The sequence below is a fragment of the Esox lucius genome, chromosome 22, assembly GCF_011004845.1.
Source record: "Esox lucius isolate fEsoLuc1 chromosome 22, fEsoLuc1.pri, whole genome shotgun sequence".
In the NCBI taxonomy this organism is placed as follows: domain Eukaryota; kingdom Metazoa; phylum Chordata; class Actinopteri; order Esociformes; family Esocidae; genus Esox; species Esox lucius.
The window spans coordinates 13,090,244-13,118,183 of NC_047590.1; the positions used below are offsets into that span (position 1 = coordinate 13,090,244).

The following is a 27,940-nucleotide window of genomic DNA, read 5'->3' on the forward strand; positions in this document are numbered from 1 at the left end:
TTTCCAAGAGCCCCTCTTGGTTTGTCAATAGCTTATTTGTGTCACTTATGGACAAACAATGCATGTGCTTAAACAAGGAGACTGGACCTATGCACCTAAGACTGGACTCGTTAGCCCCACTAGAATCCCTGGGAGAGGGTCCGTAAAGATGTGCCGTTTTTGTAGCCTATTCAGATGGAAAGAATTGACAAACGATGCATGTGCTTTAACTACGAGTCTGGAACTATACACTAGCGTTGGAATTAATGCCTTTTTGTAGCCTACTCACTAGGCAAAATGTTATGTATTTTTCCAAAAACTCCTCTCGGTGTTAGGCCTTGTGGATCTTTGGTTTAGCAGTTAATCTGGTTGCCGTTTCACTATCCGTTAAGTGTAATTGTTCTTTTTGTACGCATATCTTTTTATTTGTAGAGTTATGGTTACAGACCCTCTCCACCTCCATACACTCATATTTTGAATGTAATTAATTTGCCATAAAAGAAAAAATAACATTAAACAAAGTTGAAGATGAGTTTGACTAAAAGCATTTTTTAACTTCAAATTTTCTATAGAGACCGCGATAATATCGTTACCGTGAATTATTTTGGCCATGATAATCGTGTAGTGAAAATCTGATATCATGAAAGCCCTATTGGGGAGTGCTACAAAAAGGTCATAAACTGTATTTTCTTCATACCAATCTACACAATCCCAAACCATATTTTTAAAATGTCAACAAAATGTACGTGTTGTTTTATGTTTCCAATTTATAATACTAAAAAGTTAATGCATGTCTTTAAAACCCAGAGTTCATACTAAGTAAATGCATTTCTGAAAGCACTTACAGCTGTGTATCAGAATCTGTTAAACACTTAGGGTGACATTTATCTTTTTTTTGGTTTCAAGCTTGGTACATTTGGTTGAAAGCTATTGAAAGATAGCTGTTTCAAAGATGTTTCAAGCAAATATAAAACAGTGGTGAAACTGGAAAATACCAATACATACGTTCTGATAACACTAGTCAGACATTCTAGGGCCACACTTTGAGAGTCCAATGTGTTTCTGTAGATGCTCTATGGATCTACTGATTATAAGTAACATTTAACTAAACTACCTGCTAACCCTCAACATGACCCTAAGCTTAACCTAAACTTGATTCTAAAACCTTAAGCCTAACCCTAACCTCAGCAAGTTTGGGGTTTCCAAAATAAAGTTTAACCCATTATGCTGAAACTACTGACTGACATTTTGGTTACTCTACTCCGACAGACATTCTGGTGTTTTTGGTAACACAGATTACAGTGGCTTTGAAATGTATTCAGACCCCTTTAAGGTCTCCATATTTGGTTGTGGTTTAGACAGACTCTATATTCAGTACATTGGAAAAGCACCCTGGCAGTGATCACAGCTTTAAGTTGTTTTGGGTATGCTTCAACCAGCTTTACACACCTAGATTTGGGCATTTTCTCCCATTCTTCCTTGCAGACTATCCTCAATCCCTGTCATTTTGGATGGGGAGAAGCATCCCTATAGCATGATGCTCCCACCACCATTTTTCACTGCAGAGATGGTATTAGTCAGGTGATGAACACTCCATTTTGTAACATTTTCGTATTAATTAGATTTGGGATTTATCAGACTAGAGCATCTTTTTCCTCATGCTCTCAGAGTCCTTCAGGTGGCATGTCATCTGCCGTTTATTGAAGAGGGACTTCTGTATAGCCACTGTCATAAAAGCCTGATTGATGGATGCTGACAAAATGACTGTCCTTCTGGCAGGTCGTCTCATCCATCCGAAGAAACTCTGATGCTCTATTAGAGTGGCCATTGGGTACTCGGTCACCACCCTAACTGGCCCTTCTTGGTTACTTAGACCATACAGCCAACACCAGGAAGCTGTGGTGGTTCCAAACTTCTTCCTTTTCACAAAGATGAAGCCCACTGTGGTTTTTAGAACTTTTAATGCTTTAGCAACTTCATAATCTTTCCCAGACCTTTGACTCAACACAACTCTTCTTGGAGGTCTACGGAGAGTACCTTGGACTTGGTTTGGGTTTTGCACTGTGACGAGTGGGATCTCATGCATACGTGTGTGCATTTCTAAATCATCTACCATCATTACATTTGCCACAGATGGGCTATAATGAAGTTTTATAGACATCTCATTGCATAATTAACATGGGTTATTTAATTTCTTCCCCAATACATTTCTAAAAATGTGTTTCTGCTTTGTCATTATGGGGTTTTGTGGGTAGATTGATGTCAACTTTTTGTAAAGTAATTACAAATTCAATCTACAACAACAAAATGTGGTGAAAGTGAAGGTTTCTAAATAGTTTCTGCAGCCACTTTAACTACACTTGGGTTAGGTTTTCAGCAAGCAGAGCCCTATTTTACTCTAACATTTCTATGTTTGATTTGTTTCTATGTAGACATACTCCCTTGTCTCAGAGTATTTTATTTGTATCCCCATGCTACAAAGACAGCAGCTACTGTTCCTGGAGTCATTAAGATATATAAGTCACGAGAGGCTATATGACACTTCAGCAGAGCATCTTTAATAACACAAACAACATAATGACTGAAACGCAGCCCAATTCTGACCTCTTGTTCAATTATGAGCAAAACAGCTGACCTAATTGGTCAAAATACAAACTACTGGATCAGATTTGGGCAGCCTGTGTAAATGCAGCCTCAAGCATTTTATCAATAACAATTTGTATTTATTCTAATATTTATTTCAAGCAAATAAAAACTTACTGCCAGATAAATAGCTTACATAAATAGCTGTTTCTTAGGGGACCTATAACTGTGCACAGTATTGTATAAATTAAAGAATGGTTCATAAGTTTATTATGTTAGATTTATCAGATAGATAATGAAGCCAGCTCAGCTATCCTATATTGGATATTCAAGTGTGGAGTTCTTAGCTAATCTAACAGAATATGCACATATCATTTTATAGAAATCCAACAAACATGCTAAAAGTAATCTGATTTATAGAATGCTGGCTAGCTACTGTACCTGTACCAGTGCTTTATTGGCTAGCTCAACTATCTCCTACACTGTTTTTGTTTGAGTACTTAAATCTAAGTACTTAGCTAATCAGACAGAGAAGCAATGGGCACATATCATTCTAGATACATATTTCTGCAGCTTAGCCATAGCAAGCCAGCCACTGTTTATTCCAAGCACATTGGGATAACTATAATGCCATAGAATTAGTGGTAATCCACCCCAAACCCAAAAATCCTATGATTTACATTAAATAACAACTATTAAAATAATGTAAAAATGTTGTGCATTTTCTTGTTATAATGAGTTAGCATGCAACATGTGAAATCTGTAAAAATTTGTTTTGCAACTCAACTCGATTACTAAACCCACAATGGTATTCTGTGGGTTCACTTGGTGCCCAGTTCCTGATCTTTTGAAACATTTTGTGAGTCTGAAGCTCAAAATGAATTTAAAAGGGCTTGTTGTGTGGGTAACTGTCTACTATTCTGAACTTGCCTGAGCCTAGAAATTGAGGCGTCACCCAAATGGGTGCTACAATGACTGGAAGAGAATTTTGGTGGCTCTTAGATCCTGGCTGTTTCCCAGATTTGCCCTTCACCATTCTCTGGTCACCATTCAGTACAGCCATGACCTAAAATTATTTTTTGGAGCATTCAAAGACTTGAATGCCTGACCTGATATGATAATATAACTTTTTTATTTATCTTGAAAACAGACTTTACAGTAAGTGGTTTGGAAGTTGAATTCCATTTTTTTCTCAGATTCTGACAAGGATACACTAGAATTCCATATACAATGTTTTTTTTGTTGATATTTTCTCAAATGGTATAGATGATTCACAGATAGTGTTATGTCTCTTCTTGTTAAGTCCCTTGGAATGGTCATGTTTTTCCAGTGGTTTAAGCTCATCAAGCTCTTCCTGGGAGAAGTGTAGACTTTCTCAGGTCCTGCACCTCTCTGGTCAGATTGTCCCTTTATTTATTTATCGAGTCAGTATTTGGACGAAGTTTTTCACATATCTCTTGTGCAGACTCTTGATGTTGCTTTAATCCTGAGTTTCAATTACATGCTTTCTGGGACTACAGATAAAAAATGAATCCATGATTAACAGAAGCTAACCTCAAATCCTGTTTTGAAAGAAGGGGAGATCCTGAACGGCCTGGGTAGTCTGAATGCTTTGTGGTACACACAAATAACCAGAAAAAATATTCACTGAGAGCTAATACTCTCATTAACATGTATAGGTTATGGTCACAAGTGAGTTGCTAAGTAAGATATTTTAAATTGAACATCTTTGGAAATCCCAGAACGTGGCATCTATAAAACTGTATCAGGCTCTCCGAGTTGCTGTCACAAACTCCACGAAGTTGACACTAGTTGGTAATTAACTTAAATACATGAATGCAACCCTTTATGTAATGTAAATCTCCACTTGAACCCCGAGTCACCCGGAAACGAAAATGGTAATAACACATGAAAATACACTTGTAGTGTAGTTATAACTCATTCTCTTATTGTCTGAGAGATGATCTCTTTCACCAAAGAGCAAAGCTTCTGCATGCCTGGATCAACTTCTGCACCTGTTTTAACTGTTCTATACACACATTGTTTACGCCATCTTACACAACTTTTCCTACTAACCTGCAGCTATACCTCCATTCAAATGTGAAGCGGGCATGTTTGTTTGGCATTTGTTGTCCCGTCTGCCATAAAGAACACTGCGCAGTGCGTCTTCCACAAGTTTTTGATATGCTGTGTAAATAGACTACTGGCATTGTGCTCCTTATACAACAAGTGATTAGGTCCTCCTGGACTACAAAGACGTCACCTGATCTCAGTGGATTCGCTTATATGTGGAGGAAGTTCACACGTACAATCTACGCTATGGGCAAAACCTTTGTGACATAATGTTGAGGAGTAAAGAGCAGATCCCCGACCACTTGTGTTCTCTGGGACAGGTATGGTCAAACGATGTTTCACCAGCACAAACTAGACACTGTCCTCACTGTCCTCTTCTTTTGCTTTGGGAGGAGTATTGGGTGGCACGATGCCACTGATAATGTTGATTCCGGCCAGGTTAGGTCTCACAGGCAGTCATTTTGGCTGTTTTCTGTGTCTTCACTCCCCCAAAAAAAGTGCCTAACTACACTAGGAAACATAACATTACAAACGGCAGTCAGGTTGGCAGAGCTACTCAGGAATGCAACACCACTAAGCCAGTGATTTACATTTGCAATGTGCAATAAAACTCTCAGGTTACATCTACATAAAAAAAATTACCAAAAAAAATTGACTCATTCATCCCTCATCTCTTTGATATAGTAAATAACACAGTATTTATAGTATATCGTCATGTCAAGGAGGATAAAACAATGTGAGGATTGTGGTGGGTAAAACAACACATGGCTCTAAAGGAGTGTGTGTCAGGGCACCGATTTTATTTTATAAATATCACCTCCATATAACATATCCAACTACTTTGAATACTCTAGGTATCATACAGGACTACAGACCAGAGACATGTACAGACTCAAGAGTATATTTCCCAATATAAACCCATGATTCAAAAGCTGAACGCTGATTGTCTGAAAACAGTGGTATATGTCAAACCTTTGTTTTACTGCACAAGGAATAGGTTTATGATAGCGATAAGGTACATCAGGGGTTTAGGGTATACTACCAATGTAACATGGTTAAATGCTGTTTATGCCTATATCCAAGCATTGTGTGAAAACACAGCACATGGCCATATACCACACCCTTTTGTGCCTTATAACTTAATTACATATCTGTTCCAGCAATAGCATCTCCATTTTGAAGTAGTCCATTCCATTATTATTTATTGGCTGATCCCTCCAATGTTCTGGATGACCTGGTCATTGTGAGGAATAGCCAAATAAAGTTAGGAATCCCACCAAGCTGACAACATTAAAAAGGCAAATGCCTTTAAAGGTGATGTCAATGTTAGAATGTGTTGTAACACAGTAAAGCACCTAAATAATAAACACATAGTTGCTTGTTAATTGTACTAATAGAGTTGTACCTGGATGAATAGATTTTGTTTCAAAGAATTCCAAACCAAAGAAAATAAACACTTCGGTTTTAAATTTCTTTGATAACCTCACCTTGCAAGAATAAATGAAGAACATTTTCTGAAATGTTTCATAAGTTGTAGAACACTGAGGAAGTGACACAAATCCCATTAATTACCATACCCAATTGGAATGTGTTATTTTCCCAGAAGTCGGAACAGACAAAATCCACACTAAATTAAATATTTAAAGCCCTTATCAAACCACATCCATTAGCAGTTTGATATTTGATTTCTGGCCATTAACTCATGTCTGAATAGTACAGTCTGTTTTATTTGCCTGTATTGTTTTTACATTGATTTAGCATTACTTGTTACTTGCTAACTAGCCGCAAGTTTGACATGAACAGGTGAGTGCTATCCCGCTAGTTAACTGCTTACAAATCAATGTGAGTGCTGTCTTAGCCTGCTACATACAGAGTCCAGTAATCAAAACTCAAAGACATGCCTCTGTTCTCTTTTTGTCCAGTTCACTTAAGGTTAGATATGTCACCGACTCACTAGGTCAATGACAACCGCCTAGCGTGAGCAATGTCTCCAGAGCTGGCATTCACTGCGGCATGGATTCAGCAAGGTACTTCCCATAAAGGACTTTGATCCACATTGACTCACTGGCATCATGCAGTCCCTGCTGATTTTTCAGTCACAAATTCATGCTGCAAATCTCCAGTCCACATCATCCCAAAGGTGCCCAAGTGGATTGAGATCTGGGGACTGTGGAGGCCAACTGAAGTCATTAATGTTCATGGAACCAAGTTTGAGATTATGCGTTCTGTGTGACATGGTCACATTGTCCTGCAGGAAGAATCCATTTGAAATTGGGAAGACTGTGGCCATATTGGGATGCACATGGTTAGCAACAATTCTGGCATTCTACTGATGCTCAATTGTAAACAACGGGCCAAATGTGTGCCAAGAAAAAATTCCCGCCACTATTACACTACCAGAATGCACTGTTGACACAAGGCAGGATAAATCCATGGATTTACATGGCATGCACAAAATTCTGACCATAACATCTGCATGTCGCAGCAGAAATCAAATTTGTCAGATCAGGCAATTTTTCTAATATTTAATCATCCAGTTTTTTGTGATAGCATGTCCACTGCATGGGAACATGGCATGGTCTTCTGCTGCTATAGCCCATGCACTTCAAGGTTCGATGCGTAATGCATTCAGAGATGCCTTTCTGCACAGTACAGTTGTAAAGAGTGTATGAGTATTTTTGGCCTATTTGGCTTGAACAAGTCTGGCCTTTCTCCTATGACCGTTCTCATTATCAAGTTGTTTTTGCTGAATGAATTGCTGGACACTGGTTGTTTTTGTTTATCGGATCACTGTCTGTAAATTCAAGAAAATGTAGTGCATGAAAATCCCATATCGCCAGCTATTTCTGAGATGCTGGAATAACTGCGTCTGGCAACAACAATTATACCACGGTCAAAGTCGCTTAGATAACGTCTTCCCCATTCTAAATTGGTCGAACAACAAAACTTCTTGACCATGTCTGCATGCTTTATATATTGCGTTCGAGCAAAATGATTTGCTGTTTGTCTATTTGCATACTTGTTATGACAATTAGCATATGCCTTCTAAACATGCAAAGATCCACTTCAATCCCTTGTAACTCACTCTTTGAAAACAGGTTTTTCAGCCATTTCTCTATATTAAATCCTTCCAGATCCTTTATATCTTTGATCTGTGTTCATTCACTGCTCGCTTCAATTTTCCTAAGAGGTCTTTTATAGATTGCAATCTGTAGACTGATATGGCAATTGCAAAATGTTGATTATGCCAGGCAAATTCATTTTGTTGTGGATTTTGTGTGTGCTTGGGATTATGACAGCTGGAGAACCTAATTGCTGCCAAGCCATGTCAGACAACCAGGTTTCAGTTAAGATGTTCTATCTGGTACTGGGTATGGCAAAAAGCATTGTTCTAAATTTGCACCTAAGTTTCCTTAAAATCCGCCAGTGGTGTCTGGGTGTGACTAACAAATTAGAGTTGATTACTATATTAATAAGTTTATTACTATATTAATAAGTTTATTACTATATTAATACGTTTATTACTATACCAGCCCCATTCGGACAATCAGTCTCACATTGTGGCACCAAGTGTGACTAACATGTTGTACTTACATACGCAAACAGATCCATTACGACATCCCCCAAATTAAGAAATGTTTATAAAAAAAAAACACACAAATAGAAGCCAGATCTTAGACCCTTTAAGACACCGTTTCATTTAACCGCAATTCATCATCTGGTTGCCCAAAGCAATGCTATTTCTCTCAGCAAATGTATGTATTTTTGGTTTTACTTCAATTAACGTAGTTCACAAATGGCATTTCACATTTCACAGTTTTATTGCAGTTAGCCAAACTACTACAGGATGCAATGTGCCTGAAATACATTCCATGGATGGAAGGAAACCAAAGAAGGCTCACCACTTTACAGGCATGCAGGGCTTTTGTCTAGTACACTACAAACTACTGAAAACAACAATCACAAGAAAACAGGACACTAACAACAGGAAGTTACATCATACAAGATCGTATAAACCATCTACAGACCTGCCTACCTTAAGATAAATGGCAGTTGACATTGGGCCATTAGTAACCATCATTCAGATTGGTGTTTTTGAATCAATATAGGGCCTGGCTTGTGCCATTAAAGGCATTGTCGCTCTGTCAACATTTGGAACACACAAAGCTGAGAGAAACAATTCAAAATAAAACCATAAAACAAAGATTAGACCAAAAAATTTGTATGTTGCTTTACATAAGGAGAAATAAAAAGCAAGATGTCCAAATATTAAGCCTTGGGGTACACCGTTAAAAAATAAAAGAACAAACATAATTAGTATCTGCGACGTTTATTGTTAGGCCCGTCAAAACTTCCCCCAACTGGGTTTCCCCTCCCAAAGCCCACAGGCCCACCAACTACCCCCATAGGTCCAGGCCCTGCTCCCACTGCCTGTTGCTGCTGCTGTGGGGACTCAACCCCTGGACGGCCCCCCATAAGGGAAGACCCCATCTGATTGGGACCTCCCTGGGGGCACCTATCACTGCGCTGCTACAGTATGAAGGGATAGGTTTTGTGGAGATATGAGCAGTCCAGGTGACGAAGAATCAGATGGATTATTCAATAACAATTTTCAAAGAACCAGGTGGGATATTTAATTTAAAAAATGTTCATTTCGGCGAGGCAACAAGGTGTTCCAAACGTCAAAGTAGGCAAGCAGAGGAGTTCCAGGTAGAGTCATAAGGAGAGAGGAATCAGTCCATTAGTTATGGGTGAAGATCTAATCTAAATGATGATAATCCCTTTCCTAACCCCCACTAACCTCCTGGTGTTAGTGAGGACAGGACAACATACTTTGTTAGGCACTTAAATGCTATTTATATGATTAAAGATAATGCAATGGTAAGTAAAAAGATGCCAGAAACGACCAGCTGAACAGCTAAACCTTGGGCCTTGAATACACTTTTAACACAAGTTCCATTGACCATTAAAATCACAGTCATTGTTTAAAGAGCATCTAAATAGCCCTCTGGCATCTCCTCTCACCACTGGTTAAAACCATAAAGACACAGCAGCGAAAACTATACACTGCAGTTTCTATTCAATACCAAGTGGTAAGAAAGTAGGATTAATACAACGAGAGAGAGAAAAAGAGTAAGCGCCCATTTTTGCGCATACATTACCATGGCTCCATTCTCTGGCATCATGTTTGGTGCGACCATGTTTGGAGTTCCCTCTGGGCCCATGGCTCCGCCCCTTCCGCTCATGCCCATGCCCATCATTGGGGGGGGGCCCTGGTTACCACTGGCCCCAGCAAAGGAGGCGGGGTTAAAACCATCTACACGCAAAACAATGTAGCATCGTTTGGTCACACTGGAAGTAAACCCCACCCATCACACTCCCCGTTGGCACTGTTTGTGTTGTTTTAGAGGGATTGTACAAATCTCTCAGGTGTGACAGAACAAGCTAACGTTGGTTGTTGGTCACAAGAAAAATAAACAACTGGTGTTGCTGAAGTATTATGAGAAGAAAATATGTTCTAAATATTTAGCCTTCCAGTAAACCTTTGAAACTTAGTCATGTGAAAAAGTAAACACTCCTCTTGGATTTTTTGGTGGGGGATTAATAGATATCTGAGCTAAATTCCAATTACATTCATTGATAAAGGTAATCCAATTTAAGAAATCACACAAACAAACATCTAAACTTTTTAAGCCATTGCAAGTAAAATAAACTGAAATGCTATTTATAGCATAGAAAAACTAAATACAGTCCTAGCCTTAATAGCTGGTTTTGCCCCATTTTCAATGAAATAACATCTAATCATTTCTTTTTACTGTCAGTCTCTTACATCACCTTGGAGTATTTTTTGCCCACTCTCCTAAGGAAGCAAAGCAGCCCCAATCCATAATGCCACCACCTTCACGCTTTATGTATGGCATGAAGGTATTCTTTTCAAAGGCAATGTTTTGTGTTTGCCAAACATGGAGTCTGGGATTGGGGCTAAACAACTCCACCTTTGACTGATCTGTCCAGAACACATTGTTCCAGTAGCTTTGGTCTTTATCCAGGTGGTGCCAGGCAAATGTCAGTTGTGTCTTGATACTGTATCTTTCTGAGAGCAGAGGCCTCTTCCTTGCTGACTTTCCATGTAGGCCAAGTTTGTGCAGTCTCTTCCTGACAGTTGACTCATGCACTTCAACATTCATTGTGACAAGAGAGGCCTGTAGATCCTTTGACATTACCCTGGGGTTCTTAGATGTCTGTAAGTTTTTTCACTCAGCTCTTGGCTTTAATTTGTGGGACGACCTGGAATTCCCTCCATTGTAGATGATCTGCAGGACAGTGGAATGATGTACTTCAAATTGGCTGTAAATGGCTTTGTAACCCCTTCCAGAGTTGTGGGCATCAAAAATCTTTCTTCTGAGGGTTTCAGATAGATCTTTTGATCTTAGCACGGCGTTACCACAAACCTGACCAAGTCTTTATGAAAAACTGCCCCCCACCCCCACAATATACTGTATTGATTTTCTAATTATTTTCACCTGTTTTTAGGCAGCTGATTTTAATTTAGTCTACGTTATGTGAAGGTAGAGGTGTACTAACATTCTAGGCATAAGGAAATTGCATTATTGTTTATTTTAACTGCATAAATGTTTCAAATGTTATTTTCTGTGTGCAATTTGTTAAATTGGGTTACCTTTATCAATGAATGTGGTTGAAATTTAGCTGAACTATCCATGTATTGATATATAACTTTCCAGGGGGTGCACTTTTTCACATGACCGTATGTCTGAATTTGTTACTCTGTGGTAACTGCCGATAAAAAAGTAAAGAGTTTAATACCTTCATTTGTGATTACAAATTGTAGGTTATATTTCAGAATGATAAACCTGTGAAAAATGTACGATATGTTTAGTTAATAATGTTGGTAATTATATACAAGCTCATGTAAAAAAAGAAAACAACCAAAAACCAACGTTAGCAGATAGAAAGACGCCATCAATATTGTGAAACTTCCCAGGTCACTTCCCAGGGAACAGATATCATACCATACAGTCAATACAGTAAGAGTTCCATTACAGTACAAGAGCATTGGGGGACAAACTGTGTGAGGCCTTTTGATTGTCTGATTGAATGGCAGATAATAGGCCAAAGACCTCCATCAAAGTTCTGCTTCTAGGTTAAAACTCAGGACTGCACATCACCATTGCCAGATACTCCTCCCTGGACCCAAACACCATTCACAACGTCAACAGTGACACAAAACAAGTCAGTAATCAGTACGTTGACATGTAATTCATAAATGACAAATGGTGCATCACCTACTAAAGGAAGTAAGTGTTCACAGTGGTGTCTAACTACTGGATGAGACAGCTGTACAGGTTTTGAACTGATCCCATTCACACAGATGGAAATAAAGAAAGTATGAACCTTTCCTAAAGGGATAGAGGTACAGAGGAATGATACTGTAAAAATAGGAACCAAAACAGTTGTACCTAGTCAACACCCACACAATCACTTATTCTATGCCTGTAAATAAAGTATAGTCTACCAAATTTTAGGACTGGTGGCTGATGCAATAAATGCAACAACTAATAATGCTATTTGAACTTGAACTTTAGTCACTGTTCCAATCAGGCAACTTTTGAATGTGATAAACATGGAGGTCTGTATAAAGAGCACAAGTTTGTACAGACCATGCACAAGGCTAAATATTATGAAAACGAAAGGTTACGACTAAAGACCTGAGATTGATTTTCCTCTAACCAGTTTAGTAAATATCAGATGAGACAACAGTGAAAAGATAATGAGTATTAAAAGTAATTATGTACATTTCACACTAAGGGTTTGTCATGTATACTTATGACTAGGTATGTACCCCATTTTTGATAAACCCCCCAAAATACACATATCACCCCAAAATACACTAAAGCAATTATTCAATCCAATGGTGGGCTATAGCTATTGCAACATTCAAGGGCTAAAACGTATTGAGTTGACATACGCAGCATTCATTCTGAACGAAAATCTCTGCAAACATTGCCTGTAAAAGCCTCAATGCCCGTAACCGATTTTCTAATTGAATTCAGGCATTACAATAGCTCTCCCACACCCAACCATCCACATTCGAATGAGGAGCACATGCACATAAAACCACAGCATGTTGTTAGACTATGCTGAAAAAACACATCCTTCACCAAGCAGTGTCACAGGTTCGTATGGGGGTGATGTGCAGACCCAAGTTTCATGAATGAAGTGGTCAGAGAGCCACCTTAAGCCTCAAACAGCCTGTCCCGCTCAGAGCAGCATCTTATAGGAAGTACATCTGCAGCCCTGCTCATGGCCTTTTAATGCCTGTTGATCTGAAGGAATGACACAGGTCCAGATTGCCTTTCAAAAGGTTTGGCTGTCTTCTGTATGGCTAATGTTTTAACTGCCCCCGCCCCAAATTCTCACGTTTCCCAGTTCAGAGTTCAAGGAGAATTTGGTTTAAGCTAACTTTTAGCCATACAGCAAACATCCTCACAGTCCTTGACATCTGCAGGCACCAAAAGGGTTTAGGACTCGTTTATGGTTGTTTACGGACCAGTCAGTGCTGAGTCATCATCATGACCCTACCTCCCATATTAATGCCTCCACGAGGGCCCAGTTCACCCATTCTCATTTCCTGTTCTCTCTGGAAAAAGTGAAGAAGAGGGGTGCACCCGTAAACCTTGTGGACAGTAACTACTAGTACGATTAGGACATATCTAGAGCGATTCCTCATACTTCTCAGCACTCAAGTAATAACCTTTATAATGCTCTCCAACTAGATGTCCTGAAGGAGGAGTTACAATAACGTGAGGATGGATGCTGTGACTGTTAATTAAGGAGCTATATGGAATGAGTATCTGAAATTCTATGTTTGTATGTTTGATAAATTACATGTTTATCCAGTATAAATTCTTAAGTCAACGCGGCACATTTAACATGCCAACATGTCTGTATTTGATGATTACCAAACAAATTGGGGACATGTTGTTAACAAAGAAAAAATGGTTACTGATAAGTATTTAAGAAAAGACCTAGAAAAAAGTAGATAAATCCCCAAACCCCCTCCCCACATTGACGTTCAGGAGTGCTGAACATTAATAGTACATGTTCACCACACACACACACACACACACACACACACAACATGAAACTGTAATAACAAATTATTAATACATTGACGTCCGCAACCACACACACGCACAATCACTCATGCGTCTTATCATGAAGTACATGCTATGATCCTGGCCCAACTCTCTCAAACACATACAAACATGTGGAAACATCATTATTGACCCTCCCCGGACACTCAAACGCCACTAATCTGTAAATACATTAACCCTCAACACATTCTTCCCACTCACAAACCGTCACAGAAACATAATACACATACACAGGGAAGGTAGTTACGCACTTTGGACACTGGCTAGTCAGGCTAGTAAAATAATTACTAGACCGTGTCCAAATTCTGTGCCAGGCAATATGTCAAAATGAAGTTTTAGTAGTACATGGGCTAGTTGTTTTACTAGCTGGGTCTGAAAAAGGGACTAGCGTCAGGCTAGCAAAATTCTGGACACAAAATATTCTTATATACTACGTAAAATTATCAGAAGTGATACCAGTAGGAAAACATTGTTTAGAACAGACGTTCTTCTCTGTAACTTGTAACAGGGAATGGTCAGCTCTACATATTACATTTCTATCAGCTACATTCTAAACATTCAGCACCACAGAACACTGCTAGTCCAAAGTGTAAAAGTAATGCCGACATCTAAATTGTAAATGAAAACCTAAATGTAATAGATTGCAAGATGGAAGAGTTTCTTTTAAATATAATTATGACCATATTTGGCCAATACGTGCATATAAATTCAATATATTTAAATTATTTAAATCCTAAGTTACATAAAAACACTGAGATGCAAAACATTCTTTTGACAAAATACTTAACAGATCGCATTCCATAATTTTGTTGAGGGTATGTCAGTATTCAGTTACTCCATCTTAATATACTTACCTGGAATATAGTGGAAATGTTCAGTATTGAAGATAAAACACATTAATCAGCCACTCCCTCTTTCGTACAGCCACTCCCTCGTCCGTACAGCCACTCCCTCATTCGTACAGTCACTCCCTCATTCGTACAGCCACTCCCTCATTCGTACAGCCACTCCCTCATTCGTACAGCCACTCCCTCATTTGTACAGTCACTCACAAATGAATGACACAGTCATAATAAAACCATATGCGTCCACACTATTTCTCATCATATTCACTCACACTCTCTGTTCAGCAGAGGTAAGTTCATTAAAACGAACTGACAGCATTACAACATTTTCAGTCTATAATGCTAATTAAATGTAACAAAAACTATTTCAGGACTGTTAAACAACTAACAAAACAAGCTGTATAGTTTGTGTTCAAGCTCTACTCTAGTGTATTGATAATCTGAATATCTAATAAAGGTATTCTGCCTGAACCAATTTGAAGATCAATTTTCCAGAATTTGAGTTTAAGCTACTACTGAAATAAAAGACAATAACATTCTTAAATGTTACAATAATAGGCCAATATATACCGCACTGTAATGTTTTGAATGTTTTACACAAACACAACTTTGGCTCTCTGCTCTAAAGAATTACTCATTTTTAAGTTTGCAACACTTTCAAAGTGATATTGGCACACATTGAATACAAAGTGGCACCAAATGTATACATAAACTGAAGTGTATGCAATAGGTTCTACTGCCTTTTCAGCTTTGTCTTACTGACAATTTTACTGACATTCCCTTGGCTGTTCATCTGTCGACATGGCACTAAAGTAGGGGAGGAAGACATGCATGTGGGGTTTATGTGAGAGTTGGACTGGCATTTTCTGAAACTGAAGCCAATCCAGCAAGACTCCCAGATCCTTTAATGGGTGAAGGTCAACACAGAGTAACAGTTGTTTAGGACTAAAGGGGAATTCTAAGAGAAGTGTAAGGGTGGCTGTATCAGCAGAGGGAGCTTTGTACGATATGTCCAGACGGTCCTCTTTCTTTACGGCCTCAACACACCATAGAAACAGAGAAGAAAAGTTATTATGCATCAACATCATATGACAGATGACATCCATAGGCATGCAGTAATACATGTGGGCTAGGTAGATGAAGGCATGTTTCCTGACAGTGTCCGTATGGTTCCCAACCCACCAGCGCAGAGTTGTTGCGATCACTAACATGTTGACTGAGCGCTTTGCAAGTGCTGCACATTCAGACCAAGATTTAGAATTAAATGAAAGAACAGCAGCTTTTACAAAGGGAACCCAATTGACATTTTCCACCACCTACGGATGTTTAATCAGATCAGTTGTTTCGGTTGTTTACGCAGCTATTACAATCTCCCTAAACAGCTGATTGTAAATCTCAGTTTCATGTTTTTACACCCCAAGGATATAGCCTAATTCTAGTTAATGTCATTATCATTTTTACAGCAATTTGTGTGACATCCATATTTTTTAATCACAATAGAAAAGCTTGGACTTCACAGAGGACGGGTTGTTCTTTCTTGAACACACTCAAAAAGCACCACACATTCTGCTGTGAATAGACACATTATGAATTAGCCTTACCCTTCCGAACATTGCCACAACAAACCTGTCTGATACAGGATCAAGACTGCTTTATTTAGAGTCAAAGCAATATTCTGCTCTTGAATGACCCTCTCATTTCAAGGTGGGACAAAATAACATAACAGTTTTCTTACCATCTCTCTTGATCGGTCTGGCTAGTTCACTAAGAACGAAATTAAAGTTCATCACAAGCAGGTTAATGTTCATCTTAGCATTCTAGGATTTCATGGTTCTGAGTATTGAAAGTTTGGGATCTTTTAGGAGTAGTGCATGACCCTGGGATGGGCAACTCATTCTAATTGGTTCAGATGGGCTATTCTTATTATCACATTTGTATGTTCCACCCCCCCCCCCCCTCTTGTGATATTAAATTGTATCTACGACCTGGACCTCGTCATAGCAACCCCTAAAAGAAACGGGGTGAATGGAGGCCACAGCCATTCTACCTCACCCACCCTCCAACCAGTAGAGTTATGTCAACATAACGTTAGTGACAGCATGTAATAGAACACCCGGCCTTCACTGCTGCAGTCAAACAGAGGTCAAAATCCAGGAAAAAAACAAAACATCCTTCGATAACCATATAGACATAAGTTGGGACACCTATTCGGTGTTTCATACCACTAGGAGTAATGCCAGTATTGAAGATGCACTGCTGAGAAGGGTTTATATTCCTGAACAGACGTTTGGTAAGAAAAGCACCTCCTGACCCAAGGGTAAAACCATGACCAACCAATATGAAAATATCCAGGCAGGATAGGTTAAAACAAAACTGTGGCTGATAGTTGCCACTTTAAGCCCAGTGGAGGGTTCGTTTCAGAAATAACGGTGCTACTAATCTCCCCCATCTGAAGGAGAAAGATAGCAGTTAGAAGTAAATTGTAGATCTGGTTTATGACTTTCATGCTTAAGGGACTTAAAGAGCAACACATCATACCAATTCCGCAATTGTTTTTTTATTGTACTGCATTTATACTTCCGTTTAGCAAATGTGGATTGAAAGGGCAGCTATTGATGTTTGTCTAGTATAAAAGCAGCCGGCATTAATGTCCTTAAAATAAGCAGAATCTAAAGGTAGCGGCACGTTGCAGTGATTGTAATCAGAAAATGGGAGAAGAAACCACTAGTTAAAGAGTTAGACTGAATTTGTATTCCTTGTGCAAATAAATTAGTTTCTAGACAGCGTTCACGGCTGAGAATGACGTGATCGCTAATTGAAACTTGTCTAAGAGGTGCTAATTCCACTAGCTTCCGAGCACAAAACAAGCGCCTACATATGCACAACTCTTAAGATAAATCAGCAATAAAAAACACTGTGGATCCTACGGAGGACATTTAAAGTACAAGAAATTAGAACATGTTTAAAAAAAACACAAAGCCAGAGATTCTGGGGACTTCTCCCATAGCCTTTAGGCACATTGAAAAACTGATTGTCCGATTTACGTTAATCAATTTGAACAATTAGCCACCAAGGAGGCCTTCGAAATCTACAGCCATAAGGATACAAACAGGATTTCTGATTATAGTTATCTATAACTAGTGAAGATAGGCCGATATGTTAATATGGGACAATATGAGATTCCTATATTCATTATTTAGAATGATGGTGGGGCCAATATTGTTCATAAGAATAAGGTCAAGCAACAGACATTGGGGACAACAAAGCTACAGACTGGCAGAGGGTGAAAACGACTGTCCACTGCCCGAGATGACCGTCAACTCATTCGAATGTCACTCAACAACTGTAGGAGGACATCAAGTGACCTATAAAAAGAATGGCTAACAGCAGCTGGGGTGAAGTGTACGGTGAGGACGGTTCGAAACAGGCTCCTAGGGGCAGGGCTGAAGTCGTGCAATGCTAGAAAAAAATACTTAATCAATGAGAAGTAAAGAAGAGCCCGGATGAAGTTTACAAAAGAACATTAGGATTGGAGCGTATAGGAACAGAGGATGGTTATCTTCTTTGACAGGTAACATTTTCAGCTTTGCCCAACACCAATGGTTAGAAACGCTGCAGTGTCTCGCACCCACTGTGAAATTTGGTGGATCGGTGATGATCTGGGGAATCAGGCTGGGCTGGAATTGGGCTGATTTGTCTTTGTGAAGGACGCATGAATCAAGCCAAGTACAAGGTTATCCTTGAAGAACACCTGCTTCCTTCTGCTCTGACAATGTTCCCCAGCTCTGAGAATTGTCCAGCAGGACAATGCTCCATGCCACACAGCCAGGTCAATCAAGGTGTGGATGGAGAACCACCAGATCAAGACCCTGTAATGGCCAGCCCAATCCCCAGGCCTGAACCCCATTGAAAACCTCTGGAATCTGATCAAGAAGACGACGGATGGTCACAAGCCATCAAACAAAGCCGAACTACTTTAATTTTTGTGCCAGGAGTGGCATAAAGTCTCCCAACAGCAATGTGACAGACTGGTGGAGAGAATGCCAAGACTCATGAAAGCTGTGATTAATTATCAGTGTTATTCCACCAAATATTCATTTCTTAACTCTTCCTAAGTTAAAACATTAGTATTTTGTTGTTGAAAATGAATATTAATTTGTTTTCTTTGCATTATAGAGAGGTCTGAAAACAATGCATATTTTTTTTGTTATTTTGACCAGTTTTCTATAAATGAACACTCTAAATGACTATTTTTATTTGGAATTTGGGAGTAATGTTGTCAGTAATTAATAGAATAAAACAAAACAGTTTATTTTACTCAAACACATACCTAAGAATAGTAAAACCAGAGAAACCGATAATTTTGCAGTCGTCTTAAATTTTTTCCCAGAGCTGTATAAAATCAAAGGGCCATGCTGCGATTTTCATGGTTTTTCCAAGTTTGTTAAAACACCAATTCATAGCTAGGAATTAAATAAAACATGCCACCTGCCAGGTAAGCCTACTTTCTATTTTCTGCAAAACCTTCTAAACATTTCAGTCATGGTTAAGGTTAACCTGGCAACACAGGGGGATAAAATGCACACAACATACAGACACAGGATATATTCCTGGATAATGTTGGCCAGATAATGTGTTAGGATTGTCTGTTTAAGCCAATAATGCCTATACAAGAGTGGGATAATGTCAATGTTGCATTTAATAAGATAGAAGTAAGCTGTTTCAGATACTTGTGAAATAAGTTAATGACGGTTTGTAGTGGAAAATAAAAATTGTAATCAGCATAATTTCAGAAATTTCGTGCAATCTACTAAATAGGCAGTGGCCTATTGAGGACCACTGCTTTATATCAACGTCATCCCTAGCCAACTATATAACCTATAATATAGCAGTAATCCTACAGTGAGTTACTGACATAGAATTCTTGCATTCCTTAGGTAAAACAGTTCCATTTGATTTATCAATGTTCAACCTGTACATCATCCTCAGTTTTTCCACCAAATCATCGAAACCATGGGTCAACCACAGGAGGCCCGCAGGGAACTGATTTTTATATATCTAACCCATAGGTCCCACATAGCCTAGAAAACATTGATTTTCTTAATCCATCTTTATTTTGAGACTTTTTGATGGGGACATTCTCTTGCTAGCAAGCAAATGGTTTGATCTCAACCTCCCCAACAATGAACGCACAGAGAAACAGGCCTACATCACCACAAACATAACTTACTTTCATTTACACATACATTGGTGATTTTATGAGTGCAAGCACCATGTAAATTCCTCAGTTCTTTAGCCAACGGATGGTTAGAATTAGCCAACACCACAAACATTTCACTTTTGTAGTAGTCTATGCACTAACAGCTCCGGACAGGTTAATTTATAGTTATAAAATCATAAATATTTCTTATACACCTGTTATACAGGTTTTAGTCATGCCAAGAACAGAAGTGCAAGTTATTAAGCCAGTGCTTCAGCCACTGTAGTAGAAAAGTAAAACTAAGCCATAGAAGATCTGAAGGTTACATTAACCATTTCTGCACCAGGCTGGTAAGTGGGCCTGGGTGGTTACCGACCCACCGACTGCAGAGATTGGCTCAACCAGGAACATCAGCAGTTTTGACACACACACACACATATATACACACATACATACACATATATATATATACACACATACATACATACATACACACACACACACACACACACACACACACACACACACACACACACACACACACACACACACACACACACACACACACACACACACACACACACACACACACACACACACACACACACACACACACACATATATATATATATATATATATATATATACACAGTGGGTATAGAAAATAATCGCCCCCCTTTAAAATAATCACATTTTGTTGCTTTGCAGCCTGAAATGAAGACAGAAAGTTTTTGTTTCATTCAGCTGTATTTACTCAGTGCAGCTTATAACATCCAAGTGAAAGATATAACACCAACATGTCAGAAAAATAAAAATACAATCACTGAGTTAGAAAAAGGATCACCCCCTTGTGTCAGTATTTTGTTGAACCACCTTTTGCTTTAATTACAGCCTTTAGTCTGTTGGGATATGTCTCTACTAACTTTGCACATCTAGATATTGCAATATTTGACCACTCTTCTTTGCAGAACTGCTCAAGTTCAGTTCAATTTGATGGTGACCGTTTGTGGACTGCTGTCTTTAAGTCATTCCACAGATTTTCAATGGGGTTTAAGTCCGGGCTCTAACTAGGCCATGCAAGGACATTCACCCTTTTCTCCTTCAACCACTGTGTGGTCAGTTTTGCTGTGTGCTTTGGGTCATTGTCATGTTGGAAGGTAAATCTTCTCCCCATTGACAACTTTCTGGCAGAGAACAGCAGATTTTCCTCAATAATCTGACTGTATTTTGCCCCATCCATTTTTCCTTATATCCTAAGTGCTCCAGTCCCTGCTGTAGAGAAACAACCCCATAACATGATATTACCACCTCCATTCTTTATTGTAGGAATGGTGTTATTTGGATGGTGAGCTGTATTGGATTTTCGCCAGACATATAATTTGGCATTGAGGCCAAATAATTCAATTTTAGTCTCATCTGACCATAACACCTTTTTCCACGTGGCCTTAGAATCTTCAATGTGTGTTTTGGCAAAGCTCAGTCGTGACTGCATGTGGCCTTTCTTGACGAGTGGCTTTTTTCTTGCAACCCTTCCATACAAGCCACATTTGTGGAGAATTTGTGATATTGTTGTCACATGCACACAATGACCACTCTTTGTCATGAATTCCTGCAACTGCTTCAGAGTTGCTGTAGGCCTCTTGGTAGCCTCTCTGACCAGTTTCCTCCTGGCTCTTTCATCCAGTTCGGAGCGACGTCCTGACCCAGAGAGGGTCTGTGTTTTACCAAATACCTTCCACTTCTTAATAATAGACTTCACTGTGCTTCTAGGCACTGATAAAGCCTTTGAATTATTTTTGTATCCATCTCCTGACTTGTGCCTATCCACAACTTTATCCCAGAGATCTTTTGACAATGCCTTGCCACCCATAGTTGATTGTTTTCTTAAGTTGCACTACCAAGGACAGAAATGCTTCAGGAAAAGCTTGTTTCATGCTAAGCTAATCAAAATGACCACAGCTGATCACAGTTGAAAGTCAATTGGCTTTGTGTGCTATTGAGAAGGTGATTAACTACACCTGGTTGGGTTTACAAGTAATTTTTAGGAGGGCGGTGATTCTTTTTCCAACTCAGTGATTCTGTTTTTTAATTTGTTGGTATTATATCTTTCACTTGGATGGTTATAAGTTGTAAATACAGCTGAATAAAACCAAAATGTTTTTTGTCAGTTTTCATTTCAGGCTGTAAAGCAACAAAATGTGATTATTTTAAAAAGGGGGGTGATTCTTTTCTATACCCACTGTATACACACACACACACACACATAATATATATATATATACACACACACACACACATCTATATATATATACACATACATATACATATATATATATAAATAACATAAGGATAGGATAAACGTACAATTGGGCATTTATGCAGAGAGACCGACTGAATGATTTGTCACTGCCAAAGTCTGTGTGTGGAGTGGAGAACAGAATAGAGCGACGAGCGGAGCATGTGGAACTTGGTTTGAGCGCAGAGCAGGTTTCCACAGTTTTGCAGTGGCAGCTCTGTCTCGCTCCAGTTTCGCTCTGGTAGTGCTCAAGTGAGGGCTTGTGGGCAGGCTCTGCCAAGCATTTCTATGTTGCAAATTGTCTATGTAAAGTGATTTCATGGATAGCCTAAGTGATTACTAAGTAGCCTACATAATCACAGAAGTAGATGGGGTATGTGTTAAATTATGCTTTTAGACAAAACAACTGAGCAATATGGTGACGCAGTGTTTTGTGGGAGAATGGAGCTGGGTTTTTTTGCAGAGTGGGAAAAGGGACACAGGGATTTTCCGATGATCAGCTAAGATACTCTGATACTGCATTTACAGAGAAACAATACAGCGTTGTATGACCCCTGTGTGAAGAATAACCCAAAGACATTTTAAGATTGTCACTAGAGCTTCATGCTCCCCGCTAAGAATGTGGCGCCTTTGAGATTATAAACAGGCCTAGGAAATCACTGTCAATTTCAATGTAGAATCTAACTGGACTAACTGCCAAATGGCAAAGACGGCTTTATCATAAATTCAAAATGGACCGCTAAATGAAAGTTGGGAAAGTTGTAGTTTCCGACCATGAGCAGCAGTATTGGTGTGATAAATGCTTTGTGTTGTGTCTATTGTATGCTTGGTTTACTACATGCTAGTTCTAGTGTGTCAATGAGGGCAGGGGCCAAATTGGAAAAGGCAACCAATAAGGAAGATGTATTATTCTACTTTCTTATAATATTTGTTGCAGCATTATTATTATTATTATTCGACTGCAATTTTAACATTTATATCTATAAAAGGTGACCACATAAACATTACCGAATTCTGTTCAGAAAGAACACTGCAACCAAACTGCAAATCCCTAAAATCACGTGATTCCGCTGAAGGTTATTACTGTTATTAAAGTAATTACTCTGCACTAATATATTACATCAGATTGTAGTTGAAGTATTATATCTTGGCTTGAGGCCAAGCCCTGACCTACACCCTGCCAAATAAACATTAGGCTCACAGCTTCTCTGACCAATGCAAATTAATCAGGATCAAATTTTTTATTATATAAATAAATAAATAACTGGCAATGGAAACCAGAATAAAAACTAGTTAGATAACTTGAAATGATAACTTCCTCTTCGACAAGTGTTGAAAATGTGTCCTACAGCCACGTGCTGACAGGTTACGCTGCCACTACTCTGTAGAAAGATGAGGAGCAACTCATGCTGGGAGAACTTGGCACTCATTCGATGCTCCTGCTTGCTTGCTTTGTGACACGATGCAATGCTTACTTTGCTCTTGTCGGCACATCTCAAAAATACAAATCAAACTTCTATGGTGGTAATGATTTAATAGTGGTGTGCTTCCACTACTAGGGGAACGAAGGGGAAACCTGCCTCAGGCAGAATCAATTGAATGCAAATGTGAACACTGCTTTTCTGGAGAAAATTGTGATGGACTTGATTGACCTAGAGAACAATCTGATTTATTGTGTATACAGAAAACTAAAATTGAGGCGGCAAAAGTGAAACCCTCCGGACTGAGGTGAAAGTCTTCAGAATGTTTCCAGGGCATACAGGCTGTTCGTTAAGTTACGTTTGAACTGCTCTGGCCTGTGTCGGCGCCTGTTTACTGACCTTGTCAGCATAGTTGGGCTTGAAGCCGTCTGCTTGGCGCCTCATCTCGTCTTGCTCTCGATGGCGCTGCATCATCTCCTCCTCCTGCCTGCGCCTCTCCTCGTGCCTACACACAAGGGAGGAAGATTAACACGCGCACCATCACACAGCTACACACCTCAGACTCTCTTCACGACTGCCGTGGAGAATCAATGGCAGTACCTGCCTACATACAAACCTCATCTCGATATTTTTGCGTTTCTGCAGCTCCTGGTTGCGTAGCTCCTCCAAACGTCTCAGTTCTTCTTGACGCCTCATCAAGTCTGAGAGAGAAAAGGGGGCGTTTGTTTTCACGGTTTTAAGAGACAGTAGCCCAATGGCTACGCCTGATAATCAACACACGGATGAGGGAAAAGGCCAGGTGTCATGCTTGAGATGGCCTTAGGGCGTGTTTCATCAGTGGTTTCCTTTGCGAGTGTACCTTGTCTCATCATCATGAGCTGGTGCTCGTGCTTTGCGGCCTCCATCTCTTGCTCCAGCTTCTCCTTGGCCTCCCTGATGTTGCGGTCCACCTGGTCCCTCTGCTGTTTCTCCATCTCGTCCAGGGCCTTCCAGCGGGACGAGTACTCAAACTCAAACGTCCCCGGCTGGGCGAAGCGCGGGGGCTGCTCCCTCTCCCTGGAGAGGCAGAGGGGTGGGCCGGGTCAGGGGATAAACTACGAGCCTGTGTCCTGTGGTTAAGACTCCTGTATAGAGTACCCAATATCCCCCGAGAGACAACATACTTGTGATACTGAGCAGTTTTCTGCAGCAGCTTCTCCGGGAGTCCGTCCTCTTCATCCAGCTGCTCAGTGGGCTCCACTATGACCGGCCGAGGAGACCTGGGATGCAAAACAGTTGGGTAGCAGTTATTACCCACGCAGCATGGAAATGATTTGACATGTGCGGGTATTCAAAGAGCTAGGTAAGGTAAGCGTGGACAGTCTTACGTGGTGAGAAGAAGAGCCCCGTCAGCACAGCGGTCCAAGGCTTTACGCGCGGCAGGTTTGTTGGCAAACTCGACAAAGCCCTTCCCTGTGGGCCTTCCGCGGTCGTCTACCACAACAATGGCCCTCTCCACAGGGCCGAACTCGGAGAAGGCCTCCTCCAGGAGCTCATTGGAGACGACGGGGGACAGGTTACGCACCGTGAGGGCAGAGCCATGCGTGGCGAAGCGGATCCGGATCGGACGATTCTTAAGCACTTTGCCATCCAGCTCTGCCTTGGCGATCTCGGCCAGTGTCCTGGTTTCCTAAAAGACAGAGTTAGGACATATTAATGTAAACGTCTTTTTAAATGCGTTACCATATATCTCAAATTTACATTTTCACCTAGATTCGTTTCCTTCCGATTTTTTCAATTCAAGCATCGCAAGAGGCTCAAAAACTTCTGTGTCTATGTCAATGTCTGCTTGCACATGGCTGATCCACCCCCAAAATACAAAAAAATCTGTTCTTAGATGCCACTACTGAGCGTGTTCGAAATGGGGAATAGTAATCCAGCTATGAAACTATATCAGAAATACATTGGGAAATACACTGAAAACATCAATAGTAGGTTTTTGGTATGCTACAAATCAAAACTACCATGAGTTGGGATAATTCATAGTTTGTCTGCCCCTGGCACAAACTCAAATTAAATGTTAAATAGGAAAACCATGGCACAGGGTAAAGACATTTAATTGATTCCATGTTGCTCGGCAACAGCTCTTTTTGATAAGCGGGGTGCAGCAAGGGCTAAAGGTTTTGTGGCAGGAGGCTTTTGATTTGTAAAAGTAGCTAGATCGATTACTTTTTGGTGGTATACATTTAATAGTGTTTAACATATGTATCATAGCTTTGTGGGCCTGGTCCCCTTTGAAAACAAAGATTCGGACCTTTGGTTAATAGACCAGATTTTGGCGAGGTCAAGGCAAAGTATAGGCATGTGCTGATAAGATCCCATTTCAAATGTTAATAAAAATGATCCTCATTTTATTTACATAGAAATGTTGACCTGACAATGCAAAATAATGTAAATAGCCCTTATAACAGTTGCTTTGTGAGGAGATTTAAAAAAATGCCAGCTGAAATGTACCAGTGTCCCAGCTCTGCCCCAGGTAATAAGATAACATAAAAATGCGCAAAAAATACTTTTCCTGAACTGCTCTTCTAGGAAAAATCTTGATGACACTAAGCTTCCTAGTACAAATCACTGGCAGAAACAAGTCACCAGGCCTAACGGTCAGTCTAATGCCAAACTGTGAATAAGCAGGCCTTCAAATCACAGGAACACCTTCAAGATAAAGCTGACAAACATGAAAATGTGTCAGGGTTCAATCTTGTGGGAGTAGTACTGACAGTGTTAGCAGCTTAAGAGATTGGTTTGAATCTAGGGTTTAGATCGGAAAAAATTACCTTAACACGCACACTTTTGGCCGTCGTATCATGCAAACTGAAAATGTTGTTTGGAGAATGTTTGCACATTGGGAAGAGGTCTCTGAGACATCATAATATAATGTTGGCAACCCACAGATGTATGAAGGCCTTATAAAATACACCTGCAAGATTTCTCGCCAGTGTGCAAACACTCTTCATAATGCATCATACCAGTGTACCATATGCATTTATTTATTTAGGCCTGTTGAGGCAGCTTTCTCTGACATGAGTGCAGTGTTGTGCATCTGGGCTGTGTAGTTGGAAACCGAAATCTAAACACTTTAAGTAAACACTTGGGTAAATCCTCAATTTAAATGTGACATTGCGGGTCAGCAAGAACTAGTGAGCTGCCTTACGGATTCAATATGCCCGAAACAATACAATAGAAAAGCAGGCGCCTACATTTTATCAGACCAATGTGGTTTTATATATATTTGACAATCTGGAAAGTTACATAACATTTATAGTATGTTATACATATTTAATAACTCATTATTCAAACAAATCTGGTGAAAAAAATAGGTTTTCCCATGCAATGTGTCTTTTTTTTTTTAAACGGTGTACCTCCATTACTCACTTAGATTTCGTAGCACATTAAACTGTGAATGTATCCACAATGATTTAGTTGGAAAGAGTAGAAATTCAACTTAATTTAGGTATTTAAATCATACTTAACTTGGTAGAATAAATGTTTTAATGATGTACAGAATGTTAACTGTACGGAATACTGTGAGTGTATGGAACAACATTAGTGCACAGTAATGTTGACACAAGATTAAATAATTAAAAAAAACATGCAAAACAGCACCATCTTCTGGATCATTCTGGCATGTCGCCCAAGAGATGAGACGCCAGGGTAATAATTATCCAGGGGAAACACTGAAAAAGCTATCGATATGAATGATCACTATTTAACGCAGTCTTACCAGTCGAATGAAGCCGAAACCTCTATCTCGGTTGATAAAAACCTCGTTAGCCTCGCCATACTTCGAAAACAGCTTTTTGAAATCATCCTCGGTCAGGTCAGTAGGTAGGTTACCGATGAACAACCGACACCGCTGGGTGAAGGTTTTCTCCCCCGGTCTCCGAAAACTCTTCATATCCAGTGTCATCTCCAGCGACTCTACGGATCCGCCCTCCCCCTCTGCTGCAGGGCTGGAAGCCGTCGGCAGCTGTGATGTAGGGGTTTGCCCGTCCTTTTTCGGCCCTCGCTCCATGGATGGGGAGTCCGCGTTGCGCTTTGTGTGCTGCTGTTGCTGAGGTTTCGGCGACGGTGCGTTGTTTTGAATGTTGACCTGTTTTAGATTTCGGTTAGCCATACTTAAGCTATGTAAATTCCTCAAAATATATCACATGTATCCAACAATATAGAATATAGAAAAAAAGTGTAGCTTTAAAAGGGCTGATGCTTTTAAAGACACAAAGAAATATTGCCCCCGCACAGTCATCAGTTGAGGAACTGTGACTGCTCTTCAAAATGGCGAATTAGAAGATGGCTGCGTGCGCAGCCGAATGTTGATGTGGCCACTAGGT

The 27,940-nt window shown here is 39.8% G+C and overlaps 1 protein-coding gene across 2 annotated transcripts; it reads right to left on the reverse strand.

The window, feature by feature from the left end:
- Positions 1-488: 488 nt before the first annotated feature.
- pspc1 (paraspeckle component 1) lies at positions 489-27,881 on the reverse strand. Of its 2 annotated transcripts, XM_010886172.4 has the most exons (9): positions 27,334-27,726; positions 24,941-25,242; positions 24,737-24,832; positions 24,433-24,629; positions 24,190-24,274; positions 23,973-24,078; positions 13,237-13,294; positions 9,798-9,952; positions 489-9,165 (listed from the first exon to the last, which is right to left on the reverse strand). In XM_010886172.4, exons 1-9 carry the CDS (start codon positions 27,724-27,726, stop codon positions 8,950-8,952), a joined length of 1,608 nt encoding a protein of 535 aa, XP_010884474.1. In that variant the 3' UTR covers positions 489-8,949. The 2 variants fall into 2 exon arrangements, 1 of the variants encoding a protein (XP_010884474.1); XR_004575146.1 differs by lacking the exon at positions 13,237-13,294 and having other exon boundaries at positions 9,051-9,165; positions 27,334-27,881.
- Between the last annotated feature and the right edge of the window lie 59 nt (positions 27,882-27,940).